The sequence below is a fragment of the Elephantulus edwardii genome, unplaced genomic scaffold (genome assembly GCF_000299155.1).
Source record: "Elephantulus edwardii isolate Elephantulus edwardi_28Jun2011 unplaced genomic scaffold, EleEdw1.0 scaffold00011, whole genome shotgun sequence".
In the NCBI taxonomy this organism is placed as follows: Eukaryota; Metazoa; Chordata; class Mammalia; order Macroscelidea; family Macroscelididae; genus Elephantulus; species Elephantulus edwardii.
The window spans coordinates 8,577,538-8,595,958 of NW_006399761.1; the positions used below are offsets into that span (position 1 = coordinate 8,577,538).

Genomic DNA, 18,421 nt, shown 5'->3' on the forward strand with positions numbered 1-18,421 from the left:
GGACAGGAGACTGTGTATCTCCTACTGTGGTGACAGATGACTGGATTATAAATGCACAGATGCCCCCACCTCTAAAATCTCCGCACAGTGTTTTAGGAGATGCGAGGACGTCGAGGGTCTGTTCAGTAGGACTGGAGAGTAACAAATGAACCAGATGCTCTTTCTATGGGTGTCTGAGTATGAAGCATATAGAGCTGGTGCAGAGGCAGGTAACAGACAGAAACCACGAGACAGGAAGATAAGAGGAGTCAGCAGATGATAGGAAAAAGTACTCCTTCCAACCAAGGGGAGCAAAAGCGAGCAGAGGAGATATAGTGGGTTGTGAACAGCAGGAGTATCAGAAGATATGATAGAGCAGACACGAGTCAATCAAACGAGAGAAAACCTGCAAAGGGACCCTTGGATGACAGCAGATGAGGGGCCAAGATAAGCTGGCCATCGGGCCCGCACTGTGGTATGCCAACCAGCTTTCCAGTTCCTGAACCCCACTGTAGTCTCCCCGAGTCCTGTAATGTCACAGAAATGTTTCCTTGTCTCTATTAACTCAGACTGTATTCTTTTAAGTCTTCGTAACTTAACTGACTTTCATTCATGTCTGTCTCTCAGGTCCTGAAACAAATGAGCTACCCTAGAAGACTAGTGTACATTAGTATATAATCCACAAGAAATGAAGAAATGACACTATTGCTCTTAAGTCTAATTGTCTCCTGGGGTTCGGTTTAAGTGAACAGATAAGAATGGCTGGTGAAGGGATGCACGGACTGGTGACGGGTGTGTGTGTGTGTGTGTGTGTGTGTGTGTGTGTGTGTGAAGAGAATGGGAAGTGGGAAGGCTCTGGCAGGGACCTGAAAGGACAGGGTAATGGTGGGCAAGGTCCAATGGTGCTTGATTTTATAAAACCTAAAACATGAGAATGTCTGTATAAAAAAAAAGTTTTTAAATTATCCATCTATCCTAGTAGGTAGCTGATACTTAATTGCTATCTAGGGCTTACATAAGTAATTAAAATCCATGATCATAATACGTGTTTACATTGTCTCTGATGCAAAAGTGGTTGATTAGTTATATATTCGGTGAAGGATTGTTGCCAAAAAAGTTGTGGAGAGAGGTTCTAATGTACTTCTGTTTCAGTGGTAAAATGAGACCGAGTCAGTGACCCTTCTGACCACGGCTGAGGAGGACGCTGTCCTAGGACCAGAAGTCAGCTTCAATAGAGGTGCTTGAGTCTGGGGTGCCATGGTGGTGCACTGGTGAAGCACGCTGCTTCAAATGAAAGGTCAACAGTTCAAACTCACCAGCTTGATTTTGAATTTGAGCGAGAGGAGAGGCAGCCTGCCTCAGTCAAGACGGCACCATGAAATCATATGGGGCTGTTAGTTCTACTCTGACCTGTGGGTTATTAGTTGAAATGGACTAAATGGCAGGAGATTTTTCTATGTGCTGTGTGCTGTGTGCTGTGTTAGTCTTTTCAATGTATTAGCTCTTTATGGATCTAAATCTTTATTTAGCAGCCAAGAACAAACAATAAAAAATTATAAATGTATATAGATATATGTGTATGTATGTATATATGTGTATATATGTATATACACATATGTGTATATACACATGTACATATACATATATGTTGTTGTTGTTGATTGCCTTCAAGTCGAGCATGACTCATAGCGACCCTATGAACAAAAAGGTCAAAGCCCCTCTACAACTATCGGCGTTTATCAAAGTTCATAGAGTTTCCGGAGGCATGTTGTTTAGGAAGGGGATGCCACTCCTGCTTCCAAATATGTTTATTCATTTAGAATGAACGGACTTAGAAAGTAATGGACTTCTACCTACACATTTCATAATGAGCTAAGCAGAAGAATTCTTTGCTCTCTTTAAGCCCTATTGGCCAATTCCCTTTGTCTGTTCCTTTATTGGCCAATTCCTTTTGCTTGTTTTAACTGCTCGTTTTCCTTAAGAAGTTGCTATCTTTGCATATGTGATCATTCCTCTTTGGGCTTCTTTTGGGGCGTTTGTTGTTTATTTTTAAACCAACATCAGAAGAGTGCACAAGGATGGTGCAAGATAGGCCGGGTTTCATAACTGTTTCAACAACATCTAACAACAATAACATCGTTAGTGAAATGGTTCTTTCCATTTCTTTCTTTGAACTTTACTTTCAAGGGGGGCCGGGGGGAATTGCCTTTCTGCATTCTGTATTGAATATTCTGCCTTTATTCTTGAAGCAGCTTCTCTACAAGGCATGTGGACAAGACTAGTCACCGGGAGACACTGACTGACAGAATTCTACACATCAAGTCAACGTTGTGGAGGAGACGAAGAAGAATAAACCATCTTTTTGCCATTTTCTGCTCCTGGGAAAGGAGGCGGCTGCTCTGAACAGAGCCTTGGCTTCATGTTAACAAGCATCAGCCCCCCTGAAACCTCATATCTTTTTAAGTAGCCTGCCAAACAGCGGCCTGATCTAGGCAATCTAATGGGGCTTAAGTGTCACTGGTTGACATTTTGCATTCTTTTATTACTTTCCATTTTTATCTACATAAAAAAATGGCGATAACTAATATCGAGTTGATCTTTTCATTCTGGTAATAAAATGATAATACAGAGATTTTATTATCTACTGCAGCCATCCATCAAAGTGCATTTTCCGACGAGGCACCATGCAGAGTGCATCTTTGCTGTGTTCAAGGGAGGTTAACGACTGCCTTTGGGTCCCTTTGTCTCTAACACTTGGGCGTGAAACTCCAACAGGACTTGAACTTCAACCTTTGCCACTGTGCCCTTATTAATGCCATCTGCAATTCTACTGTCTCTGCCTTCTAGAGAAGTCACTGTTGTTGTTGTTGTCGTTAGAAGCTAACAGTAACTGGGAAGTCTATCTACTTACTGAACTTTATTTTTTAGCCAGTTTTCAATCTTTTAACAAGAGAAAGAGAAAGCACCACAGGAAATGGGATGAGCAGGTCATGGTAGAAGGGATGAACGAAGAAGAGGTGAGCAAGAGATGAGAGAAGTGGATGAAAGAGTAAAGAAACTGAGAAAACAACAGGAAGTGTGTTTAATATCTAATGTTTTCTACACATGCAGAAGTGTTCTCATGAAAGTGTATCCTTTCGGTTATGCTTCAAGAATGTAACTATATGTATCTTTTTGACTTCTTGCAGGCCTAAAGGCTGTTTTGTTACAATCTTATGATTTGTAATTTTGTTAAAAGATAGGTTACATATTTATATTAATTTCTTATGTCATACTTAGGATTTACCTATAGGATTATACAATAAAAAGTTCATGTTCAGAAATTTCCACTGTTTAAACTTTCAAAGCACTTTTAAAGCACATTAAAGGTTACACAGAAAGAGAAGACACACTGAGGTTATCTAAGCATGGAATAATCTCTCCCTCCCACAGGCTCCATGGGGCGAATGAGCAATCTCCTGCCATGCGATTTACAGCTTCTGACAACTGGACGATCAGCTCTGAGTCATTTCTGACTCCACAGCACTGAGGGTTGTTCTTTGAGATCACGACATAGTGCGAGTTCTCAGGAACTAAAGAGACTTGCATAATCTCAAGAGAGTCTGCACGTTCCTGGGGCTGACTGGGCACTAAATTTTAAATCAGGATGGTCTGGGTGACTCCAGAGTAGGCCACTGAGGAGTCACCAGGACAGTGAGCTATGCATGTGGGTAGATAAAAGAGATACAGGATGAGGCCAGTGGTCTGTCCTGAACCACCCACTTTGTTCATGCAAATAATCCATGCATTAGTAAAAATGCATATTATTCAGTCTAATCTAACTTTAATAAGGCTTCAGTTATCTTTTAGTGTTGTTTGTTTTACAAGTAACCATTTTACAAAATAAAAGCCACTGCTTTGGGATTTTTATGTTATTGACCCAGTTTATCTTTTTGATTATGCTTAAAAGAATGTAACTATCCATCCATTTTATAAATATTCTGGGATTGAAGGTAGTACCCATCACTTCTGAGGGATGGCATTATCTGTATTAAATGATGGTGGCTGCTTGAATAGCTTTCATAGAAGTTTCCTTTGACACGAAGGTCAATTGTCTATCCATTCCTTCGAGTCCTGGACAGAGTAAGGCGGAGAACGGGAAATGCATGTCAGTCTGTGAATTTCTCAAGACTGGCCTTAATCTGCTCTCAAGTGGCAGTTACCAGGCATATTTCAGCAGGGACATAAGCTAATGGACATCAAAGAACTGGGCGAGTGGGATGGGCTTCTGTGCAGAGGACATTGCCTTTCACATCTGAAAGATCAAAGAATACATTTTTGACACTGAGATGGCACTTCTCAACAGATAAAATTTTTTTAAGTACCTTCTCCACACATGAAAATCAGCTTTTGATTTTCAAATGAAAACAGGCTCTCTCTTCCCATCTAAGGAACTGTGACAGCTTTCCCAAAAAGGGAAAGAAATGGTAACAATGAAGAATCTGTGACAGAGAGGCTGAAATGAAAATCGGCCCTTCCTCCCAGGACCCTCTGGCCTGCTTTGTCCTTGGAGCACCCTGCATCACTGACCTAGAATGTGTAGCAAAGAAAAAAAAAGATGCAGCAGTTCTTACAGTCCCAAAGGTCAGAAAGATGCCTCTCTTCTCACCATCTATATACATTCTTTGCCACCATAGGTGAAGGCATCAGATACTGTGTATATTTTCTTCTCCATATCAAGTCACAACTTTTATAAACTCTTGGAACAAAACTGGAGCTGAACTTGAACTTGGGAAAGGGCTGAGGCCCCCCTGAGAAAACGCACAGACATCTGTCTGTGAAGGTTTCCATTCAAATCTTAAGAGGATCCCATATTATTTTCCCACGGAAGGTAATTTTTTAAAATGTTACAGTTTATATGTTTTCTGTGGTTGTTTATAAAAAAAAATCTAGTGTATTTCTTATTCATCTCATAATAATCAACATCTTAGTGATGGTCCAATTATTTGATACCGGGGTCTGTAGCTGTGGTTTAATGAATACACATTCAGCTCCCAGGTCTTAGACAAGCCTATAGCCCACAGAGAATATATTTAATAAATCAGTCTCTTGTTAAACTACAAGTTACCATGGGATAGAGGATTTATACATTTATTTATTTGGCAGTGGATACACTACAGGTGGAAATCTCTGCCCACTTCCTGACAGACGACTGAGTGTATTATTTGATAAATTAATTTCTCCTTCCCATTAAATGTGACTCTTAGCAGGTCTCTTTGGCTCCTTGTATTCATATGACATTTGCCAACTTTTCCTCAAATAAAATAAGGGCAAAAAGACATGAAAATGTTGCCTTTCAATTAAGGAGCATATTCTTATCCAAGCTGTGGATTGTAAACTTGTAATTATCCATTTAATGCAAGTCATTTACATATAAGACACACTCCTTAATAAGATTTCCATCAATAGTCAAAATCCTTTTCCTCCAAAGGAGTGCAGAATAATTGTGCTAGTACCAGCATCTCCTGATACAGACTGAACGAGAGAAAGAGTCCAAACAATTACATTTTCAAATTGTATTTCCGAAGATCTACAGGTGGTTTAAGAACTTGGAACCACATTTTGCTCGGTTCACGTCTATCATCAGGAACCGTTCTCTTAGTTTCATTGTGCAAATGTTAAAAGTTCATGCTCTGTGTTACACACAGAAGAATGAAATAAGAGAGGAACATGAAGGTGGTCGTATGGATTTTTTGAGATTCAGGAGAGTCAAGAAAACCCTAAGATGCATCTAATGCTCATTTTGAGCAACTGTCACTTGGCCTGCGTCTGTGAGCAGAGCTGAAAGTAATGCTAGGTCATGACAGCAGATGTGCAAAGGTTTGGTCCTTTGCAACACGCAGAAGACATGGAATCAGAACAACGGATGTTACACACAGGTACACACCTGGCAAACGCCACTTAAATGAGAGCCCTAAGTGATTATTTTCTAGGACTATTCTCCTTGAGATTATTTTTAATACTACTTTACTGGTTATAGTTTATCAATGAACTTTTTTTATAAATTCTGATTCATTTACCTTTTTATCGCAGTAGGGCATATTTCTTCTTATGCAAATTAGAAGTGAATATTAGCATCATTTTAATTCAATGTTTAGCATTTCACTGGCAAGACCACCGTAGTTTTCCTACATTCACTTCACTATTTTGTTCCTCGGTAGATGCTTTACCGACTTTTAGAAATCACCAATGATTTGAGGCCTAAAATTTATCAGTTCATAGTCAGCGCTTCTCCAAGAATAAGGAGAAAACAACATTGACTGGCTATGACAATGAGAGACAGTTAGCTTGTTAGAATTATTTTATCTAAAGAGCTAATCACTTCATTTCATGATCATCACAAACTATGATCAGTGGCAGATATTTCTGACTCCGGTCAGCAAGACCTGGAAAAGAAAAATCTAAACATTTATATAAAGAACGGAAAGAAATCTGTTCTGAAGATAGTATTACAACTCAAAATAAAATCACAGTCCATATTTCCTTTCGTTTCTTTCTCTCCAAATTCCAAATAAAACTCAGTCCATGCATCTTTTTTACCCCCTGACTCCTCTTAATGGCATGCATATCACTGATTTGAAGGTTTTAGTTATTTTTGCAGATTTATGATTAGGATGTAAAAATTCATCATATAAATACGTTTTATAAACATGAGAAAACTCTTTAGGCAAGTAATTTTCTGGGGATATAGAACTTTGGAACAGATCTAGCCCCCCTTGTTTTAAAAAAACTCCTGGTTTAATATAGAAGCCAGATCTCAAATTGAAAGAATAAAACAGATTTTATTTCATATTTGAGCCAACAGATAAAAGAGCACACTTGAAGGAAATCAGACCCATCATATTTTCTCTTGATTCCATGGTCACAAAGAGAAGCCCTTTAAATCTCACACATGACAAATTACAAATGCCACTTGCAGTATGGGACACTTGATGGGCACCTTTGTACCTTCTGTTACAAAGTACATGTCATTTCTTTTTCCCACTTGGTTCTAGACGCTGCTGTGGACACATTTTAAAAATGAATTTTTACACCCAAATGATAGACTGGTATAGCTCCAAAGTGAGTTCCCGAGTTCTAGAAGCTCTACCTCTGTCTCTTTTTCTCAACTAGCTTACATCATAATGGAGGGAAAAAAATACATTTTAAAAATTTTGAATAGGCACTTACTGGAATTACAGTTAATCCTGATACAATCTAGATGGGGAAGAATAGATGAAAAATGAAAATTTATCCTTCAAAGTAAGAGCTGCAGACATCCAATAAAAATCACAGTCCACTTCCGGGGACAGACACATGCAAATATGGCCACTCCATCGCATTGTTCTTTCTGTGTTTTCTGAGCCCAGATTTATTGTTATCATGGTTTCCCGGTGGAGTCAATAATAGAAAAGGTTGTTGTGTTTTAAATGGCCAGTTCAAACAAAGCTACATGGTGACAAATCTAAGTGGAATAGAGGGTTGTTAACTGTCAAAGATGCTGGTCTTAGATGGGCTGCAGCCTTCCCATCTGTGAAAGAACATATCACTGTGCTCAATAGAATTAAAAAGTGCTCCGTCACAATGGGGTACAGTGCACACCCAGCTAGGCACAGACATCTTGGACCTCCAAATTCTAATATCCCACAAAGGCCAGCAAAATCACAGGGGTCAGATAGCAAACAAGTGAAAATTATGCTCACCTCATTTAAGGTGCTCTATTTTATTTTTTTTTCCTCTCTCTTTTAATTGTATTTGCTTGGGTACAAAAAAATAAAAATAGGGAACGGCCAGATGGTGTCTGGAATCCATGCCCAGTATTAATTGGAGAAAGAAAGAAACAACTGCATGTTTCCTTTAGGCAACTGTATGTTGCCCAAGAAGGGTTTTTATTCTTGAGAGTTCATCAGCTTGTTCCTCTTCTGGGAGTGAACAATGGTACCTCGGCATATCACCAGTCCTGGTCAACACTGCCACTGATTTCCCTTTCTTAACTCTTCCTTCATACAAAAGCAGATTCTTTAAGAATGGAATGTCTGGACGGTGATGTTAATAGTTATTTTTAAAACGCTATGTGGGATGCTTTGGGCTTATTTTATAGACAGATAAATAGATAGATAGATAGATAGATAGGTACTGGTTGGTTTTCATTTTTTAATTTAATGCCTTTGGGGAACATGAAAAATATAAACCTAGATTCTGTTTCCATATAGCTGAGTTTGTCATGTGTCGTCAACCGCATCAGAAGAGTGGTTGCAAACAGCCAAGGATCAGCACCTACACAACTCTTTCCACAGAATGCTTTGCTGTTGGGAAACTCCCCGTACTCTGTCCGTCTGGCCTAACAGCCTCTTGACCGAAAATAACTTGAGTGGCTTGTAGGAACCTATTATTGCCACTAGAGGGTAGGCTAAGAAACAGTAAACAAGAATACAGTGTATTCTTTAAATAGTCTCAAAACCAAAATTCAACACTCTCTTTTCTACTTTTAATTCATACAGTAATTGAACAATCTTGTGTGTGGTAATCTACCGATAGAATCATTTTGTGCTTAATGAGCTATCATTCTGCCCAGATTAATTGCAAAATGTAGGTGGGGTTTTGACAAATGCTTTAACCTCAACTTTTTCTACTGTTTTGGTAAACAGAGTTCTTACATTTTATTCTTATCTCTCTACTTATACTTTTTGGGTTTAGCATTGTCTCGTAAAATACAGTAAAACCTCATTAATTTGGAGTCTTCTTCCTTGAAGGGAATGATATTATAAAAATCTATTGGGCAGAATAGTCATGATTTGTTTATTATGAGATCTACTGAGAATAATACACAATATAAATAGAGAAGACTTTTAAAGACCCACTTCAGGAAAAGGTTGACTTTTTTGGTCCTGACTACGTACTGATGACATTATTGGGATTAAAAACAATGCAGTAATTATGAATAAGTCCTATTTACTCTTCAAATTCAGCTGAGTTGAACCTTTACTAAGATGTTTTTCCAGCTATTAATTTTTCTTTTTAACATAAATGAATAAACACAATTGCTTTGTTCAAGGGTTTTCTTTTTTCTTTTAACTTTTTTTTTATTTTATTTTTAAAAAATTTTTTTTCTTTCTTTTAACTTCTAAGTCAGACTTTCCCCCCCCCCCCCATTAATTCATTCTAGCTTTCTTCCACAATTCATCCAGATTTGTGAGGTTTTACTGTAGTGGCTGTTTTTTTAATGCTACAATAAGCAGGAAAGCATTATCTTTCTGTGGAAGAGCCTGTGTGTTTAGTGTTCTCATGGCTGTTTGCTAAGGGCCGCAGACTTTGGGCATTGAAGGGTTGTGAATTGCCTTTTGGATAGCAAAATATCACCACACAGTATTCCAAAACAGAAGAGATGTGGTACCACGAAGGGAAGTATTCAAAAGAGAAGCCCATGGAACATTGTGAAAGCAAGTAGTGATCTACATAGCAAAGGTTAACACTAGTATTATGTGACTTTGTTAGGAAAAAAAAAGCAGATTGTCCTTTATCTGCGAGGGTACAATCTATAACCAATCAGAATGTTCATAAATACAGTGACAGGTAAACTCCCATTGTTTCAAGTATGGGCAAGCCCAGTTGTTTATATTTTTAAATTAATCTGATTGATAAAGCTTCCTTCTTAAGAACCCTCCGTGGTAGGAACCACAGAACAGTAAATTATGTTAAACGGAATAAAAACAATTAAAAAAAAAGATGGCAAAAAGAACCTAAATTACTTTAAATGATGGAAATAAGACCATTATGTGGTTTTTAATTTTTTTCCCCCATGACAAACAGGCTACTTGATAAATGTTTGCAGGCAAAACAGAACAAAAAGTGAAAAGTGTTAGTTGAATGGGCGAAGGCAAGTTGTTACCTAGGTTGACCGTCAGTTTCACACGCCCTGCATCCAGCTCCAGGCGGAGGGTGTCTGCCGAATCTCTCGACGTGGTGGCCATGAGGATGCCATAAGCACGCTGGGATCTAAACCTCAAGGACACATCCTCGGCCTCCGTGTGCATCACCACCGGAAGCTGGATCTTCATAAACATACTCCCATCATAGCTTAAAATCGTTGCCTCTGCGATTAGAAAAGAGAGAAGCGGGTTCTTGAGAGACGTCATGCTTTCCAGACAAAGATGACCTCGTGTGGGTTCCCTTCTAGAACACAGGACTACTAAATGAGTTCCTCTTCTTCAAGGGTAAACAAATTGTTGTAGGATAGAAACAAAGTTACTAAAAGTGCCCTCTGCGAAGAATCTGCTAAAACTTGGAGGCAGAATAATGGGACTTCCTTTCTCATTCCCATAGTACTTTATACTTAACAAAATCTCTCAATGTTAGCTTATCAATGTTGGTTTACACATGTCTTGGCTTTCAAGAACTAAGATCACATTCTTTCATGTAGCTACAACACTAAGTCTGGTTGGAAGCATGAGTGGCCATTCAATGACTGTTCATGAGTGACTAGTACACTGGTCAGTGAGATGAAAATGGCCAAGCCTTGCTCTGCTTTAAATGCTAGACCTATAAAATGAAATAGAGCTACGAGCTCCTCAAGATTGTGGTCCGTCTTACAATTCCATGATTCTAACAGATGGCATTATTACCAGTTTTCCCACAACTTTTGATCTGTTAGGATTGAAATAAAAAGAAATATTTACATTTAAGAATACTCTACTGAAGTATAGTAGAACAATACACTTCTTTTGAGCTGTACCTTATAACAAGACAGTCTTTACATAGGTATAAACTATAACTACTTCTAAAGTTAAGCAGCAACCTGAACCAGTATTTGTAAACCCAAAACCCAGCATCTTCAAACAAATACGCTATCACCAAAAATTTAATAGCAATATACTTTGGCTCTATTAAATAAGAATAGGGTGGAACTGAGGAGTTAAGTGTCTATGTGGTAAAAAAGCAAGGTGAATGTTTTTAATAAGGAAGCTGATTAATACTGCATACAATGCATGAAGAAGTGAATTGTAAAACAGGTTGATCACAGAGCAACTGCTTCAAGAAATCACCAGCACCTCTTAGTGTTAAGCGCCATATGGTGGCTGAATGCTGCAAAACAAGAATGACTCATGTGGTTTCTTGCTGCCTCTGAGAAACTTCAAAGACCATTTAATAAAAGAAAAACAACTTCAAATTAAAGTAAGAAATTCTCGTTATGTTGCCTGTTTACACAGCCCAGCAAACACACGCCTGAGCTCCTCACTGGGGCCCTGTTCTGCGGTGGTCGTGGTTTTCTAAGTGTATCTTTCCTCCATGCCTCTTGACCTCCACGGTGCTCGGTTACTCTCTCTACTGCTGATTAGCATCCTTGACCCCTCACCTGAGCTCCACCACCACCCCATTATCCATGGCTTTTGGACACTGACAGTTGGAACACAATAACCATCTCACCAACCATTTAGTCCTTTCTGAAAATAAGCCAGAAAATATGCAAACACGGAGTAGTTCCTCTCCAGTCTTCTTCACCTTGGTCAAGGCTAAGGCCCACAGCTTTGTAATTTCTCTCTGACCCTCTCAGCAGCATCCAGCCTGCTGACATGTGTCGGGGTCAACTCAAGTGCATTTCACACCGTGCTTATTTCTCTCACCCCTCATCACCTCCGAAGACCTCAGATTCTGCTCCTATCTCTCCCTTGGTTTCTAAAATAGATTCCTAGTGGTCTTGAACTTACAGCGTCTACCCTTTGCACCCCATGTGAACACAGAAGTCAAGCTAAACTTCTAAAGACATTCATTCGATTACATCCTTACTTAGAACCCCCAAATAGCTTTCTACCGAACAACTACAAGGACAAAATCCTACTGTTTTGTAGCTTAATTTTTTAACTTTCTAATGTGCTGCATCAGAACTGTGATGACTCCTGCTATTATAATTGCCATCAATTGCAATGATGCTTGGAATCACATGGTTTCCAATCCAATGAGAACAAAATTTGCAGTACTGGTCTCTGGGGGTGGGGGGTGGGGGGGATTGTGCTGCCAGCCCAAAGGTAGGCAGTTGGAATCCAAGAGCTGCTTTGTGATAAATGAGCAAGCAATCTTCTCACTTGCAACAGTGAGAGTCTCTGAAAATTCACTGGAGGGTCAGCGAGGAATTGTTTCCCACTGGCCAGCAATGAGTTGAGTGTGAATTGTCTTAAATGATACAGCTCTGCCTGACCCACCCAACTCTCTGTCTGGGTTTTTAAAAAAGCTCCAGCTATACCTCTTTAATGGTCAATGAAGTGTATGTGCTTTATATCTGTGTTAAAGGCTGTCACCTCAGAATGCAGGGTCACTTCTGAATGCAGTCTTTGGGTCAAAAGTTACTCCTGAGAGGTCTTCGCCAAGCACTGGTGTTGCTTGGAGATCACTTGGATAACAGGGGTAGGGGGTAACAGGCCACTCTGAGTGACCCTTTCAGGATGGTTAACATCAAAGATATTAAAATGAGTGTCTAGAAAAGTTCGCATGGTGTTTTTGTAGAAAGGATATATTTCTAAATAAGAAATCCCTGCAGTTACAACAGAATTCGGTTTCAGAGACCCAACTTACTTATGTGCAATTCCACTGTCTTCCCTCTTCAGAAGGAAAGAACTTTGAGGTGGGGGGGAATCTGTCTCTCTCACCATTGTTCTGTCTCAAAGAATGCAGAAGTATCACATATATGTTACTGTTATTGTTACGTGTTGCTGAGTTGACTCCAACTCACAGTGACCCCATAAAGAGCCAACCTGAAGCCTGCACTGTCCTGTGTCAACCTCATCATCTCTGACACACTAAAGCCCACTGCTGAAGTCATCATGTCAATCCATCTCATTGGGAATCTTTCTCTCCCTCACTGACCATTTTCCCAAGCATGACATCCTTGTCTGAGGAATAGCCTCACCTAACTATATATCCAAAGTATGAGAAACAAAGCCTTACCTTCTTTGCCTCTGAAGAACACTCCCGTTGCAATTTTTTTAAGACACATGCATGTTGTTGTTGTTGTTGTTGTTATGTGCCGTCGAGTAGTTTGCGACTCATAGCAACCCTATGTACAACAGCCCTAAACCCTGCTCTATCCTGTGCCAATCTCATTGCCTCTGACACACCCATCGCGTTTACCCCAGTCACTGACTCAATCCATCTCCTAGAAGGCCTTCCCCTCCTGAGCCTGCCCTCCACCCTCCCAAGCATGATGTCCTTCTCCAAGGACCGGTTTCTCCTTACAACATGACCAAAGTATGTCAGACGAAGCCTCAGAGTCCTTGCCTCCAAGGGGCAGCCCGGTTTAACCCTCTCAAGATGAATCTGTTTGTTTTCTTAGCAGTCCATGGTACCCTCAATACTCTTCTCCAACACCAAAGCTCAAAGGCATCACTTCTCCTTCTATCCTCCCTAGTCATTGTCCAACTCTCTGACGCATAACATGTGACAGCAAAGACCATGGCCTGTATCAGACGCACCTTAGTCTCCAGAGAGACACTGTTGCTCTTCAGTACTTTAGAGAGGTCCCTAACAGCAGACTTTCCCATCGCAATACGTCTTTTAATTTCCTGGCTGCTGGTGCCAAGAGTGTTGATTGTGGAGCCAAGCAGACTAAAGCTGTGAACAATCTCAATCTTTTCACCATCCATCCTGATGCTGCCAATTGGTCCAGTGGTGAGAATCTTTGTCTTCTTGACATTGAGCCTCAATCCATATTGGAGGCTGCAGTCCTTGACCCTCTGCAGCAAGCACTTGAGGTCCTCCTCAGTTTCAGCAAGCAGGGTTGTGTCATCTGCATAATGCAGACTGTTGATAGATCTTCCACCAATCTTGACCCCACATTTCTCCTCATAGAGACCAGCCTCCCTGATGATCTGTTCTGTAAACCGGTTGAAAAGGTATGGCGGCAAGAAGCTGCACTGCAATCCCAGAGGTATGTGGTTCGAATCCACCAGATGCTCTGCTGGAGAAGGAGGGGCAATCTCCTCCTGTACCAGTCAGATCCGATTTCACGGTACACACACACACAAAATAATAAAAAATTTTTTAAAAAAGAGAAAAGGTATGGTGACGGGACGCATCGCTGGTGTATGCTTTTTCCAATTTTGAACCATGCAGTGTTTCCTTGCTCTGTTCTGATGACTGACTCTTGGTTTAAGTATAGATTTTGCATTAGCACGATCAAGTGTTCTGGGATTCCCATTCTTCTCAAAGTTTGTTATGATCCACACAGTCAAACGCCTTTGTATAATCAATGAAGCACAGATAGACATTCTTCTGGTACTCCTTGCTTTCAGCAAAGATTTATCTAACATTAGCTACAATATCCCTAGTACCACGACCCCTTCTAAAGTCAACCTGGACTTCTGGCAGTTCTCTGCTAATGTGCAGTTCCAGTCATTTTTGGATAATCTTCAGCAGAATCTTGCTTGCATGTGAAATCAACGATACTGTTCTATAGTTACCACACTCAGTTGGGTCACCTTTCACTGGAATGGGAACAAATATAGGTCTCTTCCAGTCAGTTGGCCAAGGGGTTGTTTTCCAGATTTCTTGACACAACTTAGTGAGCTCGTCCAGGGCAGTATCTGTTAGCTGAAATATGTCAAGTGGCATAACACATGCATGTTGTTGTTGTTATGTGCCGTTGAGTCGTTTGCGACTCATAGCAACCCTATGTACAACAGCCCTAAACCTTGCCTCCAAGGAGTAGCCTGGTTTAACCCTCTCTGGATGAATCTGTTTGTTTTCTTGGCAGTCCATTGTACATTCAATACTCTTCTCCAGCACCACAGCTCAAAGGCATCAATTCTCCTTCTATCCTTCCTAGTCATTGTCCAACTCTCTGATGCATAACAAGTGACTGCAAAGACCATGGCCTGTATCAGGTGCACCTTAGTCTCCAGAGAGATACTGTTGCTCTTGAGTACTTTAGAGAGGTCCCTAACAGCAGACTTTCCCATTGCAATACGTTTTTTATTTCCTGGCTGCTGGTGCCTAGAGTGTTGACCGTGGAGCTGAGCAAAGTAAAGCTGTGAACAATCTCAATCTCTTCGCCATCCATCCTGGTGCTGCCAACTGGTATAACACATGCATAGTAAAGTCAAAAGCAGCATTTGTTGTTCGGTGCTGTCGAGGATGAATCATAGCGACCCTATGAACCACATATCTGAGCCCTGTCCTGTCCTGTGCCGTCCTCACAATCTCTGACACAATCGAGTCCACTGCTACAGTCACTGTGCCAATCTGCGTCGCAGAGGGTCTTCTCATTCACCATTCCTCCACCTTTCTAAGTGTGATGTCCACTTCTAAGAAACAGCCCCTTCTAGCAACATGCCCAAAATATGTGAGGTGAAGCTTTATTTTATCATCTTTTCCTCCAAGGAGCACTCTGACTGCACTTTCTCCAAGGCATATTTGTTTGTTCTTTTGGCAGTCTGTTAGGATAGTCAGTACTCTTCTCCAGCACCAAAACTCAGAATCAACACATAAGAATCAATAATTTACTTGATACTGAAGATTTATGAAATGGTCTATTTTAACTCAAGTTGTATACTTAAGTAAGTGTTCAGCAAAGGAATACTTCATTTTGCCTATCTATCTAAAGAGACCATAAATGACATCCAAGTAGATATATGCATACATACCCATGTTTATTGCAGCTTTGTTTACAATAGCAAGGAGTTGGAAACAACCTAAATGCCCCTCAACAAATGAATGGGTAGAGAAGCTGTGGTATATTCGCACAATGGAATATTATGCTGCATTGAAAAACAAGGAACTCATGCAATATTATTCAAAATGGGTGACCCTGGAGGACATTATGCTGAGTGAGGTATCTCAGTCACAAAGGGACAAATGCTATATGGTGCCACTGTTGTAGAATGAGGCTGACATCGGGTTGGGTTAAGACTGAGAAAAACTGGATGAAATATGTTTACGGCATTGAAGTCTTTGGGGGAGAGAATAGTTTTAACGTATTGTATTTTAGGGCATTATGTTTATCGTAAGAGTACAGAATGAGGGTTGCAGAGTGGATTATATTTGGGGTTGGGGGTATGGTTGGGGGATGTGCAGAGGGAATTGTGTACCAATGAGGGAGTGTTTCTTTTGCTTTTCAAGGAGAGGAGGAGAGAAGGGTGTAACAGTGAATGAATGGAATTCCAAAATCTCTGTAGATGTTCACTGAAATGAAAAATAAATAAATAAATTTAAAAAAGTAAAAAATAAAAAAAGGCTACCCCCACAAAAAAACAAACAAATTATTTTTTTAAAAATCAGACAAACCAACAAATCTACTTTTGTAAGGCATACTTGTGCGACAAAAGCTACTATTCAAAAAGGGTCTATTTATTAAGTTAAGGTCCTATGGCTAAGCCTTTGTCTAAGTATTGAGAAAAATGTCATCAAGTATGACCCTCTTAAAATATACCACACATTGCACTCTTGCTGTGTCCACAGAGTAACTCTTTCTGTTGTCCTTGTTTTAAATCTAGATAGTAAATTCTAGAAGTGCAAAGGTTTTTATCTATTTTTTTTCAGAACTTAGCTTCTGAAACCTGAAGGGTACTTGGCATGCAAAATAGTTCTCCATAGTTCTTAATGAATGAATAATGATTCAGGTTTTGATATCATGAGCTTTTTAAAAAAAATGCAGTGATGTTAGTAAAACTGATTAACAGATATAACACATTGAATGGATCTTACTCTTCCGTATCCACAAACAGAACAAATGAAAAACCACACATTTGATTGAAACTTGAAACTGTGTTCTTCTAAGTCTTCTGACCCACACCAAAGTAGCAAAAACAGAATAAAATTAAGCAGTTGCATATAAAGTCTACATAATATGTAAAATAGTGATTTGTTTTGTATTGTTGCATATAATGTAGTTGTTGAGAAATTATAGCTGGTTAGGTACCTATTTTCTTCCTTTTCTGAGAATGAAACTCTACCAAAGGTACTAGGGACACGTTTAACGTCCCATTACGGAAACCATGTTAAAGTAATTGTACAGTAGAACTACCACCCTCTTGAAAGTAAGAAAGTCATTTTGTTCTGCTTTTCTGGAAAGATTATCATCCTTGCTGGTTCTCTGGGCTCACATAGCGGTTTGGTTGTTTTGGTTTTTTGCGGTTGGGGTTGTTATTGTTGTTGTTAGGTGCTGCTGAACAAACCCCTACTCGTAGAAACTCTATGACTAGCAGTTCTGAACCTTGCCCTATTCTGTGCCATCCTCTTCATCTCTGATATACTTGACTCCATGGATACACTCACAGTGTCAACCCATTTCACTGAGGGTCTTCCTCTCCTTCGCTGACCCTCCACACTTCCAGGCATCACGTCCTTCTCCAAGGACAAGCCTCTCTGAATGACACGCCCAAAGTACATGAGACAGCTCCACCTTTGCCTTTAAAGCAACATTCTGTTTTCACTTTCTCCAAGACATATTTGTTCTTTTGGACGTCTGTGGGGCATCCAGTCATCTTCTCCAATTCCACAACTCAAAGGCATTGATTTTCCTCTCATCCTCATTCACTCACCAACTGTCAGATGCGTAGAAAATAACTGGAAAGAGAATGGTTTAAATCAGGCAAACCTTTGTAGTCTAACTAACGCTGCTACTCTTTAGTCCTCTGGAGAGGTCCTTGCCAGGAGATTATTCCCAGTGTGACATATGTTTTGATTTCATGACTGCTAGGACCAAGGGTGTTGATCGTGGATCCAGGTGAGATGACACCGTCGACAGCTTCAACGTTTTCTCCATCTATTCTGACATTGCCTATCAGCCCAGCAGTGAGAGCGTCTGTTTTCCTGATGTTAAGATGTAATCCACACTGAAGGCTGCAGTCTTTGACCTTCCACTCTACATATTTCAAACACTCCTCACTTCCACGAGCAAGGTTGTCTCATGAGCATTATGCAGGTTGTTAATCAATCTTCCTCTGATCCTGGTATCACAGTCTTCAGGGATGGAGGTTGGTGCAGAGATGGATAAACAGGTTCACGCTATCCCCTATCTTCTGACCTGTTGGAAATGATTAGTTAATCTTTCAGATACCGAAAACATGATGGTAGATGTCCTGGTCCAACATAGTTTCCTTTGCCCTCCAAAACTCAAAACCATCATAAGTGTTAAAAACCAAAGTTTTGATCAATCTTTCCTCCACCCCTCCCTTAGCATCATGTAATTAAGACAAAGGTAACTTAAGTAATTCATGATTGAGCTACGCCTTGACAAGCCAGACTGAGAAGGAACTTATGTTTGTTTCATAGGAAGTAAGGCAATTTAGTGGATGTACTCCTTCTGTCTGAAGGAAGAGCAACGTAGATTACCAGCTTCATACACTAATTCCCTCACTATCACTGAGTCAGCGCGGGATGACAAAGCAAAATATTACAATGAAATGTGCAAAGAGTTGGAGTCAGAAAATCAAAA

General features: G+C 40.1%; 1 protein-coding gene across 3 annotated transcripts in view; it reads right to left on the minus strand.

The window, feature by feature from the left end:
- NRXN1 (neurexin 1) overlaps window positions 1-18,421 on the minus strand; it is a 1,383,864-nt gene that overhangs the window by 746,388 nt on the left and 619,055 nt on the right. For all 3 annotated transcript variants that reach the window (XM_006880912.1, XM_006880911.1, XM_006880913.1), the window contains 2 exons: window positions 9,887-10,090; window positions 7,189-7,215 (listed from right to left, as the gene is read on the minus strand). In XM_006880912.1, coding sequence (XP_006880974.1) covers window positions 7,189-7,215; window positions 9,887-10,090 — 231 coding nt within the window. The remainder of the gene's footprint in view (window positions 1-7,188; window positions 7,216-9,886; window positions 10,091-18,421) is intronic.